The 24,016-nt window shown below is 41.7% G+C and overlaps 2 protein-coding genes across 3 annotated transcripts in view; one reads left to right on the top strand and one right to left on the bottom strand.

Moving 5' to 3' along the window:
• Positions 1–51: 51 nt before the first annotated feature.
• Positions 52–5,516, bottom strand: dbx2 (developing brain homeobox 2). The gene is made up of 4 exons (XM_020078769.2): positions 5,045–5,516; positions 3,963–4,046; positions 1,898–2,082; positions 52–938 (listed from the first exon to the last, which is right to left on the bottom strand). Exons 1-4 carry the CDS (start codon positions 5,313–5,315, stop codon positions 747–749), a joined length of 732 nt encoding a protein of 243 aa, XP_019934328.2. The 5' UTR covers positions 5,316–5,516; the 3' UTR covers positions 52–746.
• Positions 5,517–12,260: 6,744 nt separating this feature from the next.
• The window catches only part of nell2a (neural EGFL like 2a), an 82,716-nt gene continuing 70,960 nt past the window's right edge, over positions 12,261–24,016 (top strand). Inside the window, exons 1-4 of one of the 2 annotated variants that reach the window (XM_069528731.1) lie at positions 12,261–12,654; positions 12,925–13,053; positions 21,330–21,480; positions 23,095–23,268. In XM_069528731.1, coding sequence (XP_069384832.1) covers positions 12,603–12,654; positions 12,925–13,053; positions 21,330–21,480; positions 23,095–23,268 — 506 coding nt within the window. In that variant the 5' untranslated portion in view covers positions 12,261–12,602. The remainder of the gene's footprint in view (positions 12,655–12,924; positions 13,054–21,329; positions 21,481–23,094; positions 23,269–24,016) is intronic. The other variant, XM_069528730.1, reaches the window with a different exon arrangement.

Raw genomic sequence — 24,016 nt, 5'->3', positions numbered from 1 at the left:
GATTTTATTTATTTGCTTATTAAAATGAAAGAGGGAGACACAGCAAGAATAAGTTATGAGAAAAACTAGATTCACTGAAACACTTTATTTACAACAGATCTATGCATTTAAGATCATGAAAAAAATATTTACAAAATATGTCATGTGATGAATATCATAAAGCTTACCAAAAATGAGACATCCTATGAATACATTCAGAAATCTCTGTTCGTCATTTTTCTCCACAATCGCTCACCCAAGACTTCAAACTAGGTTTTAATCATTGGACCTGAGGAAGTGCAGTGTTGACTGTATATTGGGTGAGCAGTTGCAGAGAGCCTAACCCTAATCACACAACTGAGACATCATCAGTGACATTGCAAAATTATGCTTTGATGATGCACTGCTGTGTTGCTAGTTACTAGTTGGAAAAAAGTCTGATTTGTAAATGCAGTAAATGAAGTGACAAATGTTTCCCTTTAACTGATTGTAATAACAATCGGAGACGAGGAATCTTCCCTGGAAAGACTTGTCAGTGTAATAACCATGAAATTGTTCACCGAAGCCAGTGAAACACAATATGATGATTGACCAAGCAGTTGAGCCTAATTATATTTATGATGAAACGCAGTTAACATTATCAGTGTTAGTTTTCACAGACGGCATATTCCATCCACGTTTTTTATACAACCCCCCTGTACTGAAGCCCTTTTCGAGGCCAGTGGAAGTCGGAAAGTCCCCATTTTACTCTCGCTCGTCAGAGCCCCTCATGTGTCTCTGACACTCTTGTGTGGTGGTGATCTCTGTGTCTTGGCACCAGTGTTGTTCTGAGATGGTTCTTCCTCTTCTTCTGCGAGACCTGTGGCCATCAACTCATCCATCGGGGAACGTGTATTATGGACCTCCTTCTCCTTACAGTTTCTCCACTTCATTCGTCGGTTCTGGAACCAGATCTTCACCTAAAGTAGCAAGAAAATGGAAGAAGCATTTCAGTTCAATTCATTGTTAGCCATGCGAGTGGTGTAGCTCTGGGGATGCCAATGTCTGTCTCTACCATTAAGGTCAAATGAAATATCAAATACATGCAGACATTCATGGTGGCCAGTGTTCCTCAGATTTTCCCTCCAGGGCTACTATAAAGTTCTTATTTGTGGCTTTGAACAATAGTGTCTTAACAGCTATGAAGTAAACTATTGGTATCGAAATTCAAAGCCCATTTATAATAACTTTGGTGATCCTGACTTTTTATGTAGCACTTTCATCTGATCAAAATTTTAATTTGACTCATACTTTGGTTTATTAACAACTAATTTCAAACTAATGAAATTTCCTGCAGCTTGAGCTGTGCTTTAAATTTTCTGCTGTACGACTGCTAAACAACTAATCATCAAATATTAACATAATTACATGGGGTAAATGGGGGTAATGGTAACTACCTGATTAGCATCAGCATGCTAGCATTGCTATTAACACTTTACACAGCATGTTTAAGGCAGCAATGTTGCACCTTTATTCAGCCTAGCTGTACTGTATAAGAAGTGAAAATAGGGAATGGGTGCACATTGTGGTTTGGCCTGTATGCCAGCAGAGGAGTTGGTCACAGAGTCAAATAGATGCTCTGATCCTAGAGTGCCAACATGCTATGGGGCATGGAGAGCATTTAAATATGTAGCATTTAGCGAAGACCACCACTGTCCTCACTAGTATGGCTTTAGAATCTTTGCATGTTTAAGCCAATATCTGGATGTTGCTGACATTTTTCATGTGCATGCCTTAAATCTAAACAGTAGTTTCAATTGTTAGTCGCAGAGTGAGATTTAGGTTCGTTCATCGAGAGTTGTTTATGAAAAAGTGCAGTTGTCTTTCAGGATGTGATTTGAAGCAGGCAAAGTTTCAGGTAATCCATATATTCGATTACCTGTGACTCCTTGAGACTGAGCTCAGCTGCCAGTTTGTTCCGGTCCGTCTTGCTGATGTACTTCTGTCTCCGAAAGGTTCTCTCAAGCTCCTTCCGTTGTTCTTCTGAGAACACAGCCCTCCTAAGTATCCCTCTGCGAACTTTCGGGCTTACATCAGCAGACCACATCCGCAGATTTGCTCCCTCTTAAAGATGAAAGTGAAAAACAAAACTATATTAATGTCAGTGTCACCCATCCTGCTGATGTTTAATTGTCAGTTGTGGATATGTCTCTTGGCTATGTGCATGTTGTTGCAATCATAAACTAGAGTATAACAGGGAGAGGGTGCATGTAGCAGCTTGGAGAATATAGACTTTCAAGGAATTGAGACAAAAACAGCTAAATTACTAGTTAAACTATCCAGATCAGATTATTTACGGATCATTTATTCGTGATTTAGATAAATTGAATTCAAAGGTACAAAATCAGATTCTGACCACAACCCCCCCGTATAAATTTTATACCAACCATTACCACATTTCCTTCCTTTTCAAACCAAGATGATGCCTGTTTTTGTCACACTCACTTTATCACTCACTTTCAATTCCTCTCCCTCTGTTTGCCCAATTTAACAAACTGGGGGTGACTAAAGAGAATAGAAAGCCATTTCAACTGAGAAAAAAGCGATTTGGTGACCTGTGAGGAGCAATCCCACGCTGCTTCACTCACAGGTGCACACACAACAAAAGTCAAGTGGAACAATTTATCCGATCCATTCAACGTTGCCTTTTTAATCTGTACGACAAATCTGCACATAGACCACCTCTAGGGAGCACATAAGAGGTTTCGACATGCTTCTCAATTCTCTATTGGGACTCAATGGCTTTCACTTAAATAGCTGATTACCAGGTCATTCCTGGGCAACGTGTGTGTCTCCCCTAGTGGGCCAACTATAGAGCCCTGGGGGACACCAACAATAGAGCCGTTCAATGGAAATGCCATTACTCGATGGCTCAGTAGCCCAACACTAAATCTTTTCACTTGCAGGTATGAAGCAAGTTTGTATGTGAAGATGAGCTCGAATAAGTCTATAAAAGTCACTTTCATTGAATGCTTTATGTCCTAGTCAAGAGGTCTCCAATGGGAAGGAATGAGAGTTGAGGGACAGGAGAAAGGAGGGGGGTCAGCGAACCAAACTCTTTAGCCACACAATGGCCGGGGGATGTTCCTGGTCCATCCCTCTTCTGCAGTGAAATGGGCAGGTTTTTTGTGCTTGGCGGAGTTCATTGCTGCAATGAAAAATTGCAGTGAGGTCGCGTGTGGATGGTGGAGTGAATGTGCCAATTGGTCACGGCCAGACTTGGCATTGTTGTGTTGCTGGGCACTGTGGGAAAGTGTCAACCTACTATGGCGACTCCAGGGACCTGTGGGATGAGGGCTTTCTGATTTGTGCTATTCTCCACAACTCTTGACAGGCATCATAGGATGCAGCAAGTAATAACTTCCAATTGCTTTAGGACAATGCCAAAATAAGACAGCTGCTAGTCTTAATACTACCCAAGTAAAATATAGCAATAGTGAAGTTGTACTTAAACATTTCAAGCACAATTCAATGGACATTTGAATCATTTCATTGTTGCTCTTTCCAGGATGTTTTTCATTTTATGGCAGCCTTAATAATAAAAAATCTGTTCAAATTCACAACTAAACTCATTAATGTGCTGAGGGAATATTAAACTTTGGAGCAATCTGCCTTACGCAGTAACAATCTGCACCTGGTAATTATAATCTTAATATGACAGAAGACAAGATGTTTATTAGCTCTGCATATTTGTGCTAGTAAAAGTCTGTATTTGCAAGTGCAAAATGGGGGGGGGGGGCAGTGACTCAAAAGCCTTGCAACACACCCCTCTTCTCCGTCCTGAACAGCCGTGAATGGTTATGAATAGAGCAGTGCAGAGTTGAGTGGAGAATTAGTTCTTTGGTATTGCATCAGTAATTAGCTGTGGAGAGCATGGGAGACCGGGCTGATGCTAATGCTTAGAGAGTAGCTGAGGCATTGCTGATGAGGCATAAAACACTCACTGGAGAAGACGGGAGGGGGGCTGGACCCACCGCAGCATGCCAGCAGATACTGCGGGCTCCGCAGGAAAACACTGTTGAGTACACCTGCAAAGACAGATAGGGACGGTCAGATATGGTCATGTAACAACCAGGTGTGACATAATGGTCTTCAAGGGACTCTACCTGGTTCGCTAGCAATTTCTTAAGCCAAATGAGTCCTGCTTTGCCTCATTTTGTTGTTTTTTTAATCTACTTTACAACAGTGTTAAGCTTCAGGTGATAAACACAGATGGACCTTCTACTTTTTTTAATTAGGTATATTTTTAAAATTTGATCTTATTTGAAAACTACCTACAGATGAAAGAAATGTAGTAATCCAGTCTGATAATTATTTGCTTAAATGATGCTTAGGCCATCAAAAGGAAGATGTTGTGATTAGAGGGTTCACATATTTCTTGCATATGTTTATAGTATTTTAATAGAAATATTGAAATTTCCCCTTTCAAAACATTTGCAGTTATTGTATTTTCAGAGCTCAGATGAGATAATTGGATCTGCTTGTTGATACTACTGGTATTTAAATGTATTACCAATTTTAAATTCTATATTTCAAAATACATTTATAGCTGAGTTAAGTTTATTTTTTCTTTACTTTGACAGAATTTCCAATGTTTAAAAGTAATTTGTGACTCGATGAATAAATGTGATAATATGTAATACATTGATTACAATTTAAAAAAAGAAGTTAATAATGGTAGTGTATAAATGACTCAGGCCATAAGTAATTGTGATCTTTCTTACAACATAGCACTCTTACAACACATGTTATCTAATCTACCTAATTTTAAGAGCTATAAATATTTTCCAACAAAAAACTGAAGAATGCCTGAAGCTCAATTCATCCTCAAACATTCTTTATCCTTTGTATAGTTTGAGCCGTTTAGAAAGAAGAAATAAAATATTTGTAGAAGCCAAAGAACCTTGCTGTCATTGTGGTAAAGTAAAACATTGTAGCTCTACACATTTAAAACTCTGTCATAACCCACATATACTAGAGTTAGTTTAAATAGTCTGTTTGCTTAAAAAGAAAGAAATCAGTTCACCTGAGTGTGGCAGAAGTTGTCCTCCTAAGTCTTTCACCTGCTGGGGACTTTGTCCCTGGCTTTGGAAGGCTCTATGCTCAGGGGCCCAGGTTCTTCTGGGATGTTCACATGCTGCTTGTCTCAGGTGTCCCCAGTTTGTCCCTTCCGAGCGGGATGAAGATGTCTGCAGTAGATTGTCAATGAGAAAGCTCTTTCCTGAGCTCCCGAAACCCGGTAAAGCGGGAGGAGAACCAGGCATATTTCTCCTGGTGCAGCTCTGAACTGAGACCATCCTGTTCACACAGTGACCCGAACACTCGAGCTCCCTCTTCAGCAGTCACTGCCCAGTGACACTAAATTCTCCTCTAATCCTTTCTTGAGTGACCAGGCCAACTTCATTAAACTCTGGCGAAAACAAAAGTTCTCTGCTCTTCCTCTTTCGGGCCTGCACTTTGCTGCAGGGCTGCGTCGTGATTGGCTGAGAGGGTCTAATGTGCTTCTCAATTCAGATAAGGCTGGGGTCCTTTCTGGAGTGGCAGAAGGTGGGTCTGGCTCATTCATTATGTCAACTAGCCTATTAAATGATAGACACCAGAGACAATGAACTGCTGGCAAAAGTTTAACATGCACCAAACAGACCTCTCTAGTAGTAAATAGTTTTCTCTATTCTCCAGACTCCTCAGAGCTCAATTGTGCCTCAGACTGACCTCACAGAGGTTCATTTACAATGTGCTTTTTTATGCTGTTTCATTTCAGAAACATTTAGTCTGTGAGAGTTTTCTGAATTGTTGGGTGCGAAAAGAATGTGTTGACGAAATAAAATGTTAAAATTATAAGAAAAAGTGCAAGAATCTAATCTAATAAAACTTCTCATCTTTTTATTTAAGAAAACAACCTAACCTAACTCACTTTGCACAACCTTACAAGGTGACTTGATTTAATTGGATGCATTTGCTTCACAATTTTATTTATAATACCACAAAAAATGTTATTTAAATTAAACTAAGAACATTTTTGTAGATTGTTTATTGTTTTTGTAGATGAAAATACTTCACACCACTCAGACTTTGAAAATGTGATTTTTTTTATAGCATGACAGCATTATTTTATATTGTAAATGTAATTTATCATGAACAAAATTAATTTAACAAGATTTCATTAATGAAACAACCCTCCTAAGCATTACTTGTAATGAGGCTATTTGTCAGAGGGTCAAAACATATTGTACATTCACAGAGGTGTTTTAGTCAGTTATAGCTCGGCAATGGTAGAAACGTGGCTCAACAGGCAGCAGATTCAACCACCTAATACTGCACTAAAGGACTGGCACGAAATAAATATTGCTGGATATTTGAGGTTGCAGCAGGAATTGAAATGGTCACACATATGCATGTTGTGATGTTTTGGTACAAACACGTCCAATGAGAGGCTTGTGTAACCTTTCACACTGCAACTAATGATCCTCAACATCATAATAGAAAGTCCTGGAGTTTAGGCACAGTAAACAGGCATATCCACACTGGTCGGGGGTTTGTGTGTGTACGTGTGGGGGGGTCGTGTTGAAGCAGGGAGTCTGCGCGTGTAGATACCTCATGCTGAGCATGGAAATTGGCCCAGACAGCTCAGTCTATTGTGCGATGGCCAGGGAGCCAAAGGTTGCTTGTAATCAAATTTGAGGTTTTTATTCCTCAGACTGGTGGAGAAGGCATAGCGCTCTGTCACTTGATGAGTGTTAGCAAATCTGTGTGCACTCTCTACTTTTGTGTAGCGAGTGTGTGGTAACATGCAGCACATAGACCAGTGACAGTGGTGGACCTCAAGGCTTTTTGTGTGGTGGACTCATTTGTTTATATGCCACACATGGAAAACAGGAAGGACAGATGGCGTTTCAGTGCTAGTAAACGTAATTGTTTTTAATTTGAAACCATCCTGATTGTGTTTTATGTGAAAACATTGAGGATTTTTGTTTAGTTTATTTGTACAGTCACACTCTCTCATTCAAATAGTTTCTGAACAACAAATGAGAATCTGTGGCAAGTTTAAAAGTTGTTCCATGTACCTCAAAACTAACGACCTGCCTTAAAACACTGCATGTTCCTGTTAAAATCATATATTTCTCTCTTTTTGCTGACATTCTTTTTGGAATAACAAATCTCACACGACTGTGTGCACATTTTAAAAAGGCACAGCTAAGAGCGTATCATCATTAAGATTCACCACTTCGTAATTAGCCAGATTCCAATAGAGCTCTCCAGGAGAGGGAGGTATAATTAAGCTATTCTTAAACGGTAGGTCTTGGAAACACCCTGAAGCAAGTTCATGTGAATTTATTTGATGTCCATCTCTTTTAAGAAATGGAGGGAAAAAACAGGGGTCCCTTCATTCAGAATCCTCACAATGGCCCTGTTGAAAGCTCGCACTCTGCAGTCCGGCTGAGATCCCCTTTCTCTCTTTTTTAACCCCACTAAAGCTCTTAAAAAGATACCGGCCCATTGCACACGCAATTGATATTCCACCACTCGAACTTAATATCGTGAATGGAGGGCCAGGCTCTATGAATCAGGAAGACAATGCGCTTAGCTTAGCAGCAAACTGGCACTTTGTGTGCGGTGTCTGTGCCCCAGAGGAGGAAGTTTCTAATGTGAGCCTCACAATTGTGTGTCTATAGAGTTCTAATGAGCTTCTGTATGCTGAGTGAATGGCCGTGGGCCTTTCACTACGAGGGCCCAATGAGCCAGCTCACTGCACACATTCACAATGGGATCCAGGGGGAATGGGAGTGACTGTGTGGAGCTACTGCACTGCCTGGGCAGTCTATAAAAGATCAACGTACATAGAACCATGTTTCCATCAAGACTTTCTCCATATTAAGCCGGTTACAGTTTAAAATACTTCAAATCTTTGTTTCAGCTCCTGTTTGGTTTTTTTTCACCCCAAAATGTTACCTTTTTAAAACGGTCTTTAGATCGGCTAAATGTTAAAATGCCGGCTTCATCTTTTACTGTGTACTAAATGGAGCTTTTGCAAATCAGTGACATAAGCCTGCTCAGTCCCAGCTGCGGTTTTATACAGAAGTTCAGAAAAGAAAAAAGTACCTCAGCATACAGCCTCTGCAACAGTGAAACAAATATCGAGCAATTAATACCCTGGATATTTAGCTCCTGCATTGCTGGTGCACTTGGTGAAATGTTTTGAAAAACTTTAATAAATAGCTAGTATCAATCCATTCTCCCTAGTTTGAGGGGAGCTAGAGTCTGGAGCCAATCACAGCTGACATCATGCAAGACACAGTGTACTTCTAGGACAGTTCGCCAGTCCATCACAGTGCCGACATGTTGGGACAAACAACCACACATACTCAAATAACCATGAGCAACAGTCATCAAACCAAAGACACACAATCTCATTAGAGACCCACAAAACCCATTTAGGCGAGTCTTGTTTCAACCATTTCTCTAATTTTTGTTTATGAATTTCACACATTTAAAATGACAAATTATTATTATTATTATTATTACTACAACAAGCACCATCAATCTATTTTTTTATTCCTTCATTGTCTTTTGCAACATGTGTTAGATATGTGCTAAGCAGAGTTTTACCACTTCTGAGGGTATTTTTCAGAATCACAGTTTGGTTACCAGTATTATATCCCTGTGTAAAATAGATAAGGCCACAGTACTGTTGTACAAATCCAAAACATCAGCGTACAGATAAACATTTTCTTGGCCCCAGCAACCAACAGGTTCAAACATCATTAAACCAGTGAGTGGGGTCCTGCACTACACTCCACCTGGTCTGTGCACTAACTTCTTGTTGTGCTCATCATGTATTTAGCCCTGGGATGGTCCCAGGGTGACACTGTCTGTCTAACCTCAGTACTGCTACACTTTGGAGACTCTGTGGCTGCAGTTCACTATCCAGACCCCAAGATGGCGCTGGGGGAATGAGAATAGTCTTTCAGAGCATTGGTGTGGTGGATGATTTTTTTTAAGATCTACTTTTAAAATCAAACTTTTGTTCAACATTGTCTGTAGTATTTTTCTTTTGGTTTTGCATATCATGTGAGTCTTATTATTAAAACAGGAGCATTAAGTGCCTTAATTATTAATTACACATAGTTGATTTGCAATGTAAATCTAATGTAGTCACTTAAGTCATATTTGTCTTTCATATTCAAATGAATCATATGAAGTCAAAGCCGTTCCCATGAATATGAAACACAGGATCTAGCAGTTGACTGTATGGATCATTAGAGCTCACACTTTTTAATATGACTCATGAATGTCAGATTTGAAAAAAGAGACAAGGTCAGTATAACATGGGAGTTATGCAACTGATGAATCCCAGGAGAGGCCTGTGGGAACAGTAGCTTCTCTCTGCACTTCATTTAAACACGGCATGGCGACTGTAAGCGATTTCCAATCTATCTTCTGTGTGTCTAAGTGGTGCCGCTATGGCTCTAAGTGATGAGACGTTTGTATTGCATCACCCATCTGGATCTTCAAGAGGAGAGGAACAAAAGGACTCGCACAGTCCCTCATGTCCTTGCCCAGAGAGATTTGGTGCGTGTGTGTGTTTGTGGGCACGTGCACAGCAAGTGTGTGTTATCACTGTGTGCTTTTATTACTATTCATTCCTGGCTGGGCGCTTACTTTAATGACGCTTATTTTCCTGATGGCACTTTAGGAAATGACAACTTGTGGGCAATAAAAAGTAATTACATTTCTCCATGTCTGGACCCAGAAGAAATCTCGTATTATAAATAATGAAAAGATGGGGGGAGGCCCCCTCACACAGCTGACGTGACGCTCTGCACACAGAGCAATTGACTGCCTTTGTTTTATCGACAATAGGCGCCCATTAGCTGCTCACTCTGGAACTACAAACAAGCTTTAGATATTTTAAATTAATTAAAACAAAACATGTTTTGGCCTTAATGAAAACTGTAAGGAAGTGGAGGCAGGTTGATATGACCAATATGTTGGCGATAATCTGGGGCGCTCAGCAAGGAGCTCTGCAGCACACAGGCTTCTGGAACTGTCCCTATAATCGTATCTGCTGGCCTTTACTTGTCAGCCTACTTCAACAGAGCAGCTCAGCCAACAGAAGAGTGTTTGATCCAGAGGTTGGCCGCGGTTGCAGGAAATTGACTCAGGGAAAATGTAACTGTTTATCACCCTTCAAATAATCATCTCTAGCAGAGCGTGGCTGCTGATAAGACAGCACTAGTTTTTAAAAAAATGGCTTCCAAGGATGGAGAATATGAATAAACAAATATTCAAAGCACAAAGCATCTGTGCTCTATAAAAAGACTTTAACAGGGCTGAGTCACACAGGCAGCCGAGCACTCTCTTTTAATTCCTTTTCATACCACCTGCCAAAAAGGCAAACTTCGACTTTACAGTATGACTTACCTAATTGAAGAAGGGGAAATGTACGTGTACAGGAGGTCGTAACTCTATGAATAAAGCAGTTATGACACTTCTGGTAAACTTGATGCTTTCAGACAATTATTTTCTCTTACCAGGCTCTATTCTCACACGAGGACAGAGAAGACAGATGGTTGAAAAGAGCAGTAAAGGAGGCCATCCACTTCAAACTGGAACAACCATTTCTGAACAGAAAAGATGGGGGGGGTTACTTATCAGCTGCTCATAATGCCCCCACCCTAACATCCCTTTGCAGGCAGTTCAACCCAAATTCACACTGAAATTCATGAGACTCCACAGATGATTGTCATGTGACCTTTGACCTCTTCTGTGACCCACTGGTACTGGAACTTCCACACGACAGTAGAACAAATGAAGCTGGAGCATCTTCAGGATGAAGGAAAGGGTAATCCAGATCAAGTATTTCTTGATGTGGACTGACAATTTAATCACATGGAAAATATTTACTATCCTTTCTAGATTACAGAAAAAGGGTAGAGAGGGAAATATCTGATCACGCAGTCAGATGTTCAGCCCCTTCAAGAACTGTGTGGCTCATGGGATACCTAGACAAATTAACTTTGTCCAATGCAAACTTACATTCCAGGTGTCTTGATAAAACTACTGTATAGACTCTTCACTGTGATCCAAGTCCTGCCTTCGGGTGGTAGTTAGTAGTGATTTGGCTCTTATGTGGAGAACAAATTCCTACCCTACATCTTTCTGCAGAAATACTTAAGAGGTCATTTGAGCGTATGTGCATGATGCTGTGGAATTCTATGCGACGTCAATGTTGAGGTTAAAAAATAATCAAACTGTTTGATGCGCACATTGTTTGAGTGAGGCAAAACTGACCTTTGTCCATGTTGGCGATAAAAAGTCCTTGAGGGGTTATCTCACTACCCCACCTTCTCCACAGGACTCACAGAAACCACAGATCGCACATGAGCTCTATTCCACTGCATTTTTAGGCTCCTATGTTTCCTCATATTGCTACATATGCACATGGCTTACTTCTTTGCTTGTTTGTTTTCGTTCTTTACTTCTTTTCAAGCAAGGGCTTGAAGGAAACTCCAGATGGAGGAAATGTGTCATTTATTTATGGAGAACTACAAAATTTAGGCCAAAATTGTTATTTATTACTTGGAAACCTTATTCTTACTAAATTATGTGCTTACCTGAGGACAAACGCCCCAAACAAAGACATTTCTTCAAATTTAGTGCAAACATTTCACTCGGACTCAAGAATGGCCTGATTAGAACTTGGACGTCAAAGGTCAACTGTGACCTCACAAAACTCTTTTGCCTTAATAACGCCTCGAGAGAAGTTTGGCACAAATGTTCAGTTAGACTCACAGATGTCCTGATACGATGAGTTGAACACGATAGTTTCAAATCTGCCTTTAGGAACGTCTTCACATTTTGACCAGTTGTCTCTTGGACACAAAGATAAACTGTCACAGTGACCTCATATCAGTTTGGGGAAAAAACTGCTCTGCTTGTTGGAGCCATCACAGGTCTGACATGCAGTGACAGTGGAAAACCTTTTTTAAATAGTTGTTTCAAAAGGAATTTACAAGTTTTGCTCTGTATACATTTCCTTTCTTTCCAGTAGGCGTGGTAACAATCAATACCAGCAGCCTAGTTTTGGATCCACCAAGGCTTTCCTCGCCTCAGGCCACAAGGGGGCTTCATTGTCCCTCTTTCAGCCTTCCTCTCTCACTCCTTATCAGTTTTCTTTCGTCTCCCCCCTCCTCTCTCTCCTCCCTCTCCTCTCCCTTCCTCTCCCTCCTCTCCTCTGGTGCGCAGCCCTCACTCTGCTGCTGCTGGAGCGTCTGTTGAGGCAGCGGCTGCTGCGCTTTGTGCGTCCTCTGTTTGCCACCTGTGCCGATGGAGCAGTCCGTGCGTTTCATGGAATAATTTGCACACTCGCGACGCCCTTTTCTTCCTGTGTCTGGATTTGCATTGTTTTTCATTTATTTTGCATCATCTTAAAGTTGTGATGATGCCTCCGCTCAACATTTGGGATTGGTAAAAGCCTTCTGTATACGAGGAGGGTGACAGCATCATTCGCATGTGATTGAACAATCTACCGTCTCTCAGGAAGTGGATAAAACATGGACTAATATCTTTTTTATACATTCACCATGGGATTATTACAGCTCTTTCTGGTCCTCGGCACATTCTGCGCCTCCTCAGGTAGGACACAATGCTGTCATTGTGATACACCAACAATCTCTTGCAACATGTAGCCTCAGAGATCAGATGCATGATTAGATCATGTGTTCTTATGCATATGTGGACACTGTGTGCTTCTCAAAAACAACCAGACCTGTAGTTGATTTATTATTTTACTGTACACTAACACCTCCCCAGACCCCAGCAGAGTCTTTATACAGCATCACACGTGTCCTTGCCTGCTGTTAACAATGACAATAATGTTGTTTTGTGTGTGTGTGTGCACATTAGTTGCAGGTTTTGGTGTTGACCCTGCCCTGCGCATCAGCGTGTTTGATGAACTAACACTTGGAGAAGGTTTTGATGGAGTTACTCAGGTCCAGGGCTTCCACAGCGAGTCTCGAGCTTTTCACTTCCAAGGTACAGTAATCACACACACACACACTACCTGTGTTTTTCCTCATTAATGGAAGATAAGAGCAGCTTGGAATGAAAACTGACTGTCACAATCATCGCTGTGCTGCTAATATTTTGTTTTAACATCTTCTTGCAAGACTAACATGATTGCGTAAATCCACGGATCCACTCCCTGAGATGCCAGATGTAGGGATTTCTCTCAAAATGTCAGATGATGTGATGATATTATAAGCACAATATGCCTGCAAACGGTTCTAACTCTCCACAGTATAACTGTCAGGGGGCCAACATGCATACAGTGGGCTTTCAGTTTTCCTCGGGGGGCCCCACAATGCCACCTGCCTGAACAATAGGCAGTGGGTTGGTGGGCTGAGCAGGGACGAGCAGAGAGGGGGAGAGATGGGTGAATCACGCAAAGAATCATAAAGACTGGGCATAATCAGATTAGGCAGGGACAAAACCCTGTGTTCGCAGAGATGTATGATGTGAGTCTGGAGGGTGAATAGGCCCCCTGCTACAACATAGCCATGGGTGATCCTCTGGAGTGTGTAAGCATAACAGTTTCTACACCCTTAAAGTATGAATGTGTGGAAGAGTGAGTCAGATGCCCATGGTGTCTTCTGTAAGGCAGGCTACATATGTTATATATGTGGCATTCAGCTGTGTGCATAATGAAGTTTTCAAAGCTGCGGCCATTCTTTATCTTTTTTATCCTCTGTTTTGCAAGTGTAAATTGTCATTTCATGTCAGACACTTATTAAAGTCCAAATGAGACTGTTAAACAGTGTCATCACAGGGATGGAGATGTCTATCATAACCCCGCTAATAGCAGCAACAGAGGAAATTGCTTTTGGCTCCAAGATCAGTGGGAAACTGAGGATGTGGCAACACTTAAATCCTCACAAGGAGGATCTCGACACGAATCACAAAATGTACCAAAGTGACAATGTTGTTTTGAGGGGCAGAGAAACACCACAAACATTTGTTGACGTCTATGCTTCTCCTCTCCTCCTTGTGGATATATCTTCTAATCTCACGACACAGCGACTGAGACAGCAGCACTTCTTTTTTTTTCAGACCAGCAACTCCAGCATCAGCATTGTGAATTCAGGCCATTTGATGTCCTCCGTGTAGACAACACTCAGAAGTGCTGTATAACCCAGTCAGGTGGTGAGAGGCAGGGAGGAGGAAGACCGTGAGGAAGAGTTGGAGAAAGAGAGAGAGCAACAAAGACAGTCGTAGAAAGAAGCTCCTGCCGCTTTAATCATAAATTGCAAAAACAAGACGGCTTCGCAACTGGCACCTCTCCATCATTACTCTCTGTTATTCCTCTGCATTACCTTTGCTAAGTACATTCAGTCGCAGAGGAAGAGCAGGCGGTGTGTTATTTATGGCAGTGCTAGCCTCCATCCTTCATTTGGGATGTCTATGTTAAGTCAATGATGCTGAGTGAGGGGGAGGCAGCAGGGAGAGGTGTACCCGGCAAAGTAAACCTGGGCCTGCTGCTTGTTTGTGATCAGAAATAGACAGGGACACACACACACACACACATACACACACACAAACAGTACTGTAGAGATGCAGAGAGATAGAAGGAAAATGAGGGAGAATGGAGGAGAGAGAGAGATAGGGAGCAGAGCTGTCTGGCAGCTGTTTGATAGACTGCGCTGATTCCACATGTGTAGATGCTCGGCTGGCTGGGACCAGGAGACAGGCCCACAGTGACATTCCGACGCTCATTAGATAGCAGGCAGAACATATCCACGGCTGTCCCCTGCTCTGCCTGCCTGCCTGAAGGGGCGGCTGTTATCTCTGGGTGCTGGGTGTGGAGGAGGGAGGAGGGGTTGCTGGTGAGAGCTGAAAGTGAAGGAGAATGAAATTCACACCATATAGGAATGTGTACATGGATAAGTAACTGTGGCGAGCACGATGCAGCCAAAGTATGTTGTTTTCGGTGTCTGAGACAGGATGAAGAGAGCAGTGAGCGGGGGGGTGATTGTTGTTAAGCGCACCCCTGCTGGTGCTTCTGAAGGTAGCTGTCAGTTGCTGCGTTGCACGGCATGAGGAGAGGTGGACCTCAGGGAGAGGGAGAAAAGCCTCGGGGTTGTGCGCTCTTCTCATGTCCTGATGCCAGGTGATGCTCAGCCCCCACCACCAAAAAAATCATGACATCATTAGCACCCCCCACCCGCCCACCACTTTTTAATATCGAGACATTGAGATATCTATCTGTCTCTGTATAAACAAGCAGGGGGGCCACACCCAGAAGCACTCCCTTCCCCCAACAGACATGCACCAACACTCTGCCTCTCTGGCTACGAGCGCATGGACCAAACTCAATCGAAGTGCAAACAGCACAATTGCTAGAAGCATCCGTTCAGCTGCAGCACAAGATTCCCCTGTAATTGTATCTCTCTGTGTGTGTTTGTGTGCGTGTGTGTGTGTGTGTGTGCATGTGTGAGTCCTGTCTGTCTCAGAATCCTGTTTTTCCTCAGACTGTTTGAACACACCGAGGTGAGGTGTTTCACTGTGTGTTGTGGTGATTATGTCCATGACTGCAGTGACACTGAAGTGTAACAGGATGGAAGAGACTCATCTATAATACAGCAGATCTGTGTGTGTGTGTGTGTGTGTGTGTGTGTGAACAATTGTTTGAATAGGAACAGCAAACGCGTGTTTCTAGTGTAGCCCAGATTCAAAGATTCAAGCTCCAGTGTAGGTTAGACGCTTCTGAGCACGTTCAGTGGCCAATGTGTAGCTAACACCAGACGTAAAGAAGGACAAGAAAAGATAATGGAAATTTACCAACAAGAATCAACGGGAGTCTTGTGTAACTCTCATTCTAAACTTTATGCTGTAAGGAGCTTTGGATAAGCAAGTGTAATATTTTGCTGTTTGTTTTGTTGCAGTTCCTGGTACATTCTGCAGATCATTGCAAATCTCTCCCATTTGAAAAAAGCTATATATGATGTAATATAGAGAAATTAGCTTGCATCATACAAAAGAAATGCACATACATGAACACAGTGGATAAATGGTTAAAATGGGCCTTAAACAAAAACATCTTTCCTTAACAGAGCTAAAAAAAACTATTTCAAAAGACTTGAGAGCATTTTGGTGATGGTGTATTATGCTTTGGGAAACTGAGAAATTAAAAAACCAAAGTCGGCAGCTTGTAACAAAGGTTTTCATATTTGGATATGTTATTTGTATTAATTTAAAAACCAAGCTAATGCTGGTGTTATCACTTCAGGTATTCTTACCTTGATTCCTCTGTCTTTAACACTCTGTGTCACACTCTACATGATGAGTAAATTTACCTTTACTTGTAAACTGGTGAGTTTTTTTCAGATATAAGCAGTGAGTAACTGAATAAAACTGTGTTCGAAACTGTTTTGCTTCAGTTCTGCCCGGTTTAGGAATTAATATTTTATTCCCTGAAGGTAAAGAACTTAAAGAATGGGCTTAAAGCAATGCTGACATGTCCAAAGGTGCCACACAGTAGAATTGTTAGCAGGGTACAAGGATTGCAAAATTTACCAATTGTCAAGGATCATATCGAAAAGTCTCCCTTATTCTATCCCATAACCCCCACCCCACCCATTTTCAGAAACATTTAGTCAATTCAGCTCAAATAATCAGTATGAAAGATCTTTGCAGTAGACAACTAAGGATTCAATGAAAGATGGAATAACTCCAAGTCTTATTTCTGTGTGGCCTTGTGATCTTTTTTGTGAATAAACAACTAGAATGACACTCAATGGAGCGCATACTTCCACCAAGGCCTAACAGTTGCCTTAAATTCAATAAAGCTGCACCCAGATTTCACACAGTCATAGCTATCTGTTCCCTAAGTGGGCCAGACTTTTTGTAATCAAGAACCATGAATTATTCCCTGGGAAAACAAGATAATCACCATTTTCTATTTAAATATAAGATTATCACACGTGCTTTAATTTATATACTGTAGTTTTTGTTGTATTTATTGTTTGCATCATAAGCAACAAACCCATCCTTCTTCAAACTGTTGACTGGCATCATCCCCCAACTCCCTACGGTCAAAGTCTGTTTTGCTTACCGCCTTCTGAGGCGAGCCTGATCCTATGTTCCACACAGGAGCACCGGTGACAATGGAGAGAGAGAGAGAGAGAGATATTTCTATCCCCCCAGGGCACTTACACAGTTGGGTGGCTGGGAGCCTGTCATTAGCTCTGTGTATGTGTGAATGACAGGTCACTGAGGAGGCGATCTGAGAATTGGGGGAAAAATTGCTGGCCAAAGCAGTCCTGGAGGTGCCCTTGGCTCAGTTTAGTGTTTGTTCCAGGAGAGTGGAGGCACAGTGGGGGGAGATGGGGCACCGAATGCATATTGAGTGATCACAGTGGAATATTCAGGAGCTGTAATGACCAGCTTTTTGGGGTCGGCCTATGTAGCAGCGTACGTATGTGCGTGCGTGTCTGTGTGTGAATGCATTCTCCTTTGTGGCTTTGTGGTGGCCCCATGTTGCTGCATATATCTGTGGCCATCTCTCTCTGTTTGTAATGACTCACTGTTTGTGTGGAGGTGTATAGTATCTTTCTTTGTTTGTCGTCTACACCTGTTCACCTATGTGTGCACATGTGTGTGTGTGTGTGTGTTGACAGTAATGAAAGCTTTGGAGTTTGCTGCGGGTGGAGAATTCATCATTAGTCTAATCCCTCTGGAGAGATATTCTCCTGCCTAACCCTCCCACATATATTCCTCTCAGCTCAGGCCAACAGATAAAAAGTGTCGTTTTGAAATATGCTCTTATCATTTTTTTAAATAAAAATACAAAACATTATGCAATCAGAAAATTAGTACATTTTCACTCGGTTTATTGTAATACTGTGATTCTTCCTCTACTGATTAGATCACAGTGTTTATCCTGACCCCTCTTGGCTCCTTGTGTTTACTGCATTACGCAACGGCTCGCTGCTTGAAAGATGACTTATTCGCAAAATGTTATTGAAGAGTTGTCGGGGAGATGTAGGAGGTGTTATTTTGTACTGGCATTCCAGACCAAAGAACGAGAGTCCTCATTATTCACATATGAAAGTGGCTATGATCTTCTTCTAATATCAGCAACACTGTTTTTCAGTCACTATTTCCTCTGGAAATTCATTAAATTAGAAGCCAAACATGTAATGCAAATAAAAATACACTTCGGACTATATTATTTTTACTCAGTACAAAAACTGACTCTGTAAGCACAGGTAGGAGTGAAAGCACTGTGTGAGAAAGGGATTGTGTTAAAGCTCGGTTTATCTGCGCTCTCATGCTTTGCTGCAGGGCACCTGTTCTAAATACTCAATGTGTGAGCAAGTGACTGGTGCAGTGCCGCCACTATATGCACATGCAATGCTGTGTGTGTCCTAAGGGTCAGACGAAATAAGACCACATTAGACAGTTTAAGATTAGAAGTGAAGCTGAGGGATGGAAATTGTGGCCTGAGCATAACCATTAAAGTAGAATGTACCCAGGAGATAAGATTAGGCTGTAGCCCAAAGCCGCGCTTCCTCTGGATGCTGTTGAGCTGGAGGCTTTTTGGAAAACTCTTTCAAAATCTGTATGTCTCTCTGACAAGAGATGACGAGCTGTGCTGAAAATCTTTTGTCGATTTGAATTTTATCACTACATCATCATTTTAAAGCTATTTTGTGTCAATATTTCACATCAAAGTGGTGATTGTAGGAGCAGGTGGCTGCCCCATCCAGGCAGCTGCCAATAGATAATCGACCAAAGGCCCCCCTCTGCAGGGCCATATTGATTTGGAAGGTGGGAACGCTAGCACCCTCATCACAGCACAATGTAATCTACTGTTCCTTCATATACTCTCGATTTTAGGGATGCAGAGTAGTGTCGGGTCAGGGGTTGTGAAGGGGCCATAATTTACAGAGAGGGGCCAATTATATGTCCAACATCCATGCAAACTTCCTGATTCAGTAAAGTTCACATTTAAGTCATTTCTTGTTTACCGAAAAGTTCCTAATAAATTGTCATGTTTATTGTTAGTTTTGTTAGTAACTGAGTAACTGACTAGTTGATTAAAGACTACTGACAGGATAGGGGCACTTCAGGGGCCAATCAGATTTCAGCAGGGGCCAGTGCCACTGCCGTACATACCCCCTACCTTGATCTGGCCCTGATGCAGAGATGTTTCTGGTATATCTGATTGATCTTAGTTTGAAGGACAGTTAGCAGTGTTGAGATCAATACACTTTTTAATACAGACAAGTACATAACTCTGTCCAAGTGATGCCTCCTCCGCCCCCGTTACAACCCCCACAGACCCACTTGAAGCAGCCCCTTCCCCTTAAAGTATAAAGATTAGTGATGAGAGTCATCCACTCGTAGATCAAACGTGGCTGCCAAGCTGTGGAGCAGCCCAGTGGTAGCGGTTCTTCAGTCCTCACCATCCCCCCCGCCTCATCAACCGTCTCTCAGTGCGGACCCCGCCCTGACACCTGCTCCCACTGCGCTCATTTTGCCCGTGATTAAAATGTCAGCGTTCCCTCTGTTCAACACAGAGCTTGGCGATAGACTGACCAACATACATTGTGAATCCTCTTGAGCTTATCTTTGTTTCAAAAGTGGAAAATGACTAATTGCAAAGGCATTTGTCTAAAAAATGCTCAAATATAAGACTGACAGTTGAAGCTTTAATCCAAGCTCAGTAAACAAAAAAATGATATCCTATAATTTCTGTCGTTACTGTCACCAGTGGTCATTTGGAATTGGTTATCAAGTGGGATCTGTTGATGACGGCAGATTACTGCGAGGCAGAACTCCTACAGTCATCGGACCATCTGTCCCGCCTCAGCCAATGACACTGGAATGATACTCTGCTGGCAATGCAAAATGCATGAAAACGTGCCCTGTGCATGTCTGCTGCTGAGAAACAGATCCAGTGAGCAGTTTTTGTTTAGACAGAAATGACTCCAAATGTGTCCTTGATGGGCTTAAAAGCCTTCATCAGGGAAGAAAGGGCTAATGCTAGCACGATAAGTGCTTTGTTGAAGGTTTGAGAAGAGAAATACGAACGCAGCTTCCGGTTTTTTCAGTGTTGTCATTGTGTCGTATAAAAGCGATGAGCACGGCAGTCATCGGCGTCGTGGCTTTTTGTTGCTGTTTCATGTTGCATTGCATTAATTGGCTTCTCTCACCAGCTGGAAATAATGTTAATACACTGAGGAGAAGCCGCCACACTAGCTTCCTGGAGCGCTTAAGTGTGCCAGGGCATCTTGCATGCATCCCATAGCTGGAAGTGAACTCTTTGATGTGATTGCTTCTGAGAAACGTCATCATTTATTGATGCTTCCATTAAAGTAGCATGGACGTCTGTGTAGAGTTGGGGAGGAGGAAGGGGGCACGCTGGTGCTTACGAGCGAACAGCACAGAAAACGCCCTCCCCGTCTGCACCATCAGTCTTTCAATTCATTTCAAGTCATGTCGCTGTAGTGCTACACCCTTGTTTAGATGTTTTTTGATCAGGTTTTGTAGGTGGGTGTTTCATATGATTTCATGTGTGACAGCACTTAAAGAGATAGTTCACCCAAAAATGAGAATTCACTCATTGCCACTCACCACTATGCCAATGGTTGGGTGGGGCGTGAAGAGTACACTGTATGGGAACACATTTTGAATGACTTTAAAATATGTCACGTTATTCATGTTATGAGACATTTTAAAGGAACTTTTCTGTATATTTTTGTTCATGTCACTTTACTTTCAGTGTGTTTCGTGGGTTCAGTGTTGATTTTCTCATTTATGAATTCAAATTTGTCCAGAGAGTGAAAACATTAAATATTTAGAGCATGTGGCCTGTGAAATCCCAACCGAATGTTCAGTAGTTTTGTACAGCAAATCTTCCTGTCAAACGACGTATGTTCCTAAAATGTTTCTAATTTCCTCAACAGGATATCGTCATCACTCTGTTAAATTAGTGTAATTAACAGTGGCATAATATGTGCCATCTTATTGGTGTTTTCATTCCAGAAATCTCTTGTTCAATTAAAGTAATACCAAGGAAATTATAACAGTTGGGAAAAAGGTCTTGATTTTGATATTGAGATATTGCATTTTTATTTATTCTTGTAAAGTATTTAACACAGCATCTGTATATTTTGTTTGAAACCTTTGAAACCTTTGAATGTGTTTAAATAGCTTTTCAGTGACATCATCCTGTCATCAATATATTCAGCATCAATCTCTCCAAGAAGTGGTTTCTAATAATATCTGATCTATCGGTCTTCTTTCAGGGTCCTCCAGGGAAGTAAAGGCTCCTGCTGAGGTGTCTGAGCAAATGGTGCATAAGCTGAGAGGCAAGAATGAGTTTACTGTGCTGGTGACCCTCAAACAGGATCACCTCAACTCTGGGGTCATCCTCTCCATACATCACTCCGAGCACAGGTATGATCTGTTCACCTCTAACAGCACAATCTGTGTACACTATGGTTTGTTATATTCAAGAAGGGTATCCCATGCTATTGATTTAAGATATGGATGACATGACAACTCCTCAAAAGTGAAGCCCAAGTGTCTTGGTTGCTCCTGGTGGCAGGCTGCAGTATACAACTAAAAGTTAAAATTGATATCTATAAAAAAAAAGTCATGATTTACACCTGAGACTGACTTACGATTGGTCGAGAGGGTGTATCGGCAGGACCTACATACTCCCAATCAGATTCTGGCTCCAAATTACTTCCTTGGTGTCAGATGGAAGCATTTGTATCCAGAATAGTTTGGCCATCCTCCATCTTTATTTACAGCCTATGAGATATACGTGCAGATAAATAACAGTAAAATGCATACAGATGAAAAATATCAAATCAGATAAAATATATACAAAAGCATTTTTGGAAATGTATATATTGTGAAGAAGGAGACCAATGGTCCAAAATGCCACATGGAGTACTGTAAAGCTGTTTGTAAAAGCTGCACTGATAAACCAAGAAGCTGTTTCCTGTACGCCACATCAGCAGTAATCTGTAATATGTAGATTGAAACCTGAATATTTGTATTCGATTTTAGAGGCTTTAAGCACCAGTCGAGTAAACAAAGCAAATTATCCTGTATGCCGACGTATTATTCACAGGCCATCAACGATCCGAACATTGAGTCTGTAATCGTGGATGGAAAACTAATGACGTACTGTATCTGCAGTTAGCATGCTAATGTTTTCCATCAGTTTGTGGCGGCTGAGCCGTTGGATGATCAGGACAGAAATCTGAACGCCACATAATGCATTGATTGAACAGTTAGTGCATTAAAGTCAGTGTTCAGCGTGAGAGCTCACAGGAATGTTAATGACTCTTCCCCCTCTGCTGATTAGCTTTCCCTGCCGTTCATATGTAACTAAGCAGCACTGCATGACATAGCCAGTGCATTTATGGAGTCAGGATGAATGTGCATGCATGGCTGGGGGGGAGAGTACATCCATTAGATATGGTTTGCAGATAAATCGATTTTATTGCATCACACGCAGGAAGGTGTAGTGTATTTCTTTCTTTTTTTCCCCAGCAATAGTTTAAATAAGTCTTTGAAGGCAGATGTGATGGGTGTATATCAGCAGCTCTTTCCATCAGTGTAACTATGCAGGGTGAGTCTCACTGGTGTGGAGAAGAGGATTCTCTGTGAATACTAATACTCCAATGTAAAGAGTTGAACCTCTCCATGTGGGCCATTATTCTGTGTTGCTGATGTTGCACCTAACCACCATATAGTGCCATTATGCTTGACTACCGATGTGATTAAATTCTAAATGGTGTTGCAAATCTGGATGGATGTGAGTGCGCTGCCTGGAAATGAGTGATGTGCTGTCTCTCACCACGGTGCTGAGAGGAGCTCTGGGCTTAGACACCTAAATGATGCATGCAGGTTTCTGTGTCGACAGACGTAAGGATTTTGCTCCCATTATTGAGACTTTAATGCATCAAGACATAATGTGCATGGCAGTTAACACCAACCTTGTCATTTAGCAGCTCTTACTTGAAGCAGTATGCTGGTATTTTTTTTATTCTCCAGGTTTCTGGAGCTGGAGAGCAGTGGCCAGCGCAGCGAGGTGCGTCTTCACTACCGCACCAAAGGCCAGCAGGCCCACACTGAGGTGTTCCCTTACAGCCTGGCTGACGACCAGTGGCACAAGGTCTCTGTGGCCGTCAGTGCCTCTCACGTCATACTGCATGTTGACTGCAATAGGTAAGAAGCTGGGAATTTCTATGTAATAAGTGTAACAGTGAAGTTTAAGAAGAACTCCACCGGTTTCACACATCCTATAGTCTGTTTACATGTCTTGAGGAAAAAAGTTTTATAAACCCAAGTTGTGGCTCCCGAGGGAGATATGTGAAACCTAATGTTTTCCTCAAGTGATGCCATTTGAGTCGGTGTCTTCTGGGGCTGAAGTCAACAAGTTTAAAATGAAAAACATGGAGGTGTGTAGTGAAACAAGAAATTGGGTTATCCAGACTTCCATAGCTGCTCGTCATCGCTGCTTGAGGCTAACAGCTAAGTGCTAACACACCTGAATCCCTGACCAAACTGCCAGTGCTCGAGTTAATGTAGGTGTCAGGTTATTGACCAAAAAAAAAAAAAAGAAACACCCTTTCTTTCTTTTAACAATGTATATGTTTTGAGAAGAATAGTATTGATGGTGGAGGTTCTTTGATTTCATGATTGATTAAACTGAAAAAATGGTATGCTCCTGTGTTTCAAAAAAACAATTCAACGTCATTGTGTTAATTAGAGAGGAGCCAATCCAATCCACTGGATTAGTATCAGCCACAGCATGACTGATCCACATTAAGTTCAATTCATTCAAAGAGGAAAGACAGCAACTCAGGATTGGTGTATTCCTACTATAAATATCGTCAGTCTTTTTATCAGAGATCCGTCATATTGCTGTTATTAAGACCCCTCATTATTTCAGCTTTACTTGTTTACATTCAAC

Source organism: Paralichthys olivaceus, chromosome 7, assembly GCF_024713975.1.
Source record: "Paralichthys olivaceus isolate ysfri-2021 chromosome 7, ASM2471397v2, whole genome shotgun sequence".
Classification (NCBI taxonomy): Eukaryota; Metazoa; Chordata; class Actinopteri; order Pleuronectiformes; family Paralichthyidae; genus Paralichthys; species Paralichthys olivaceus.
This window is presented reverse-complemented; position numbering and strand designations above follow the sequence as displayed.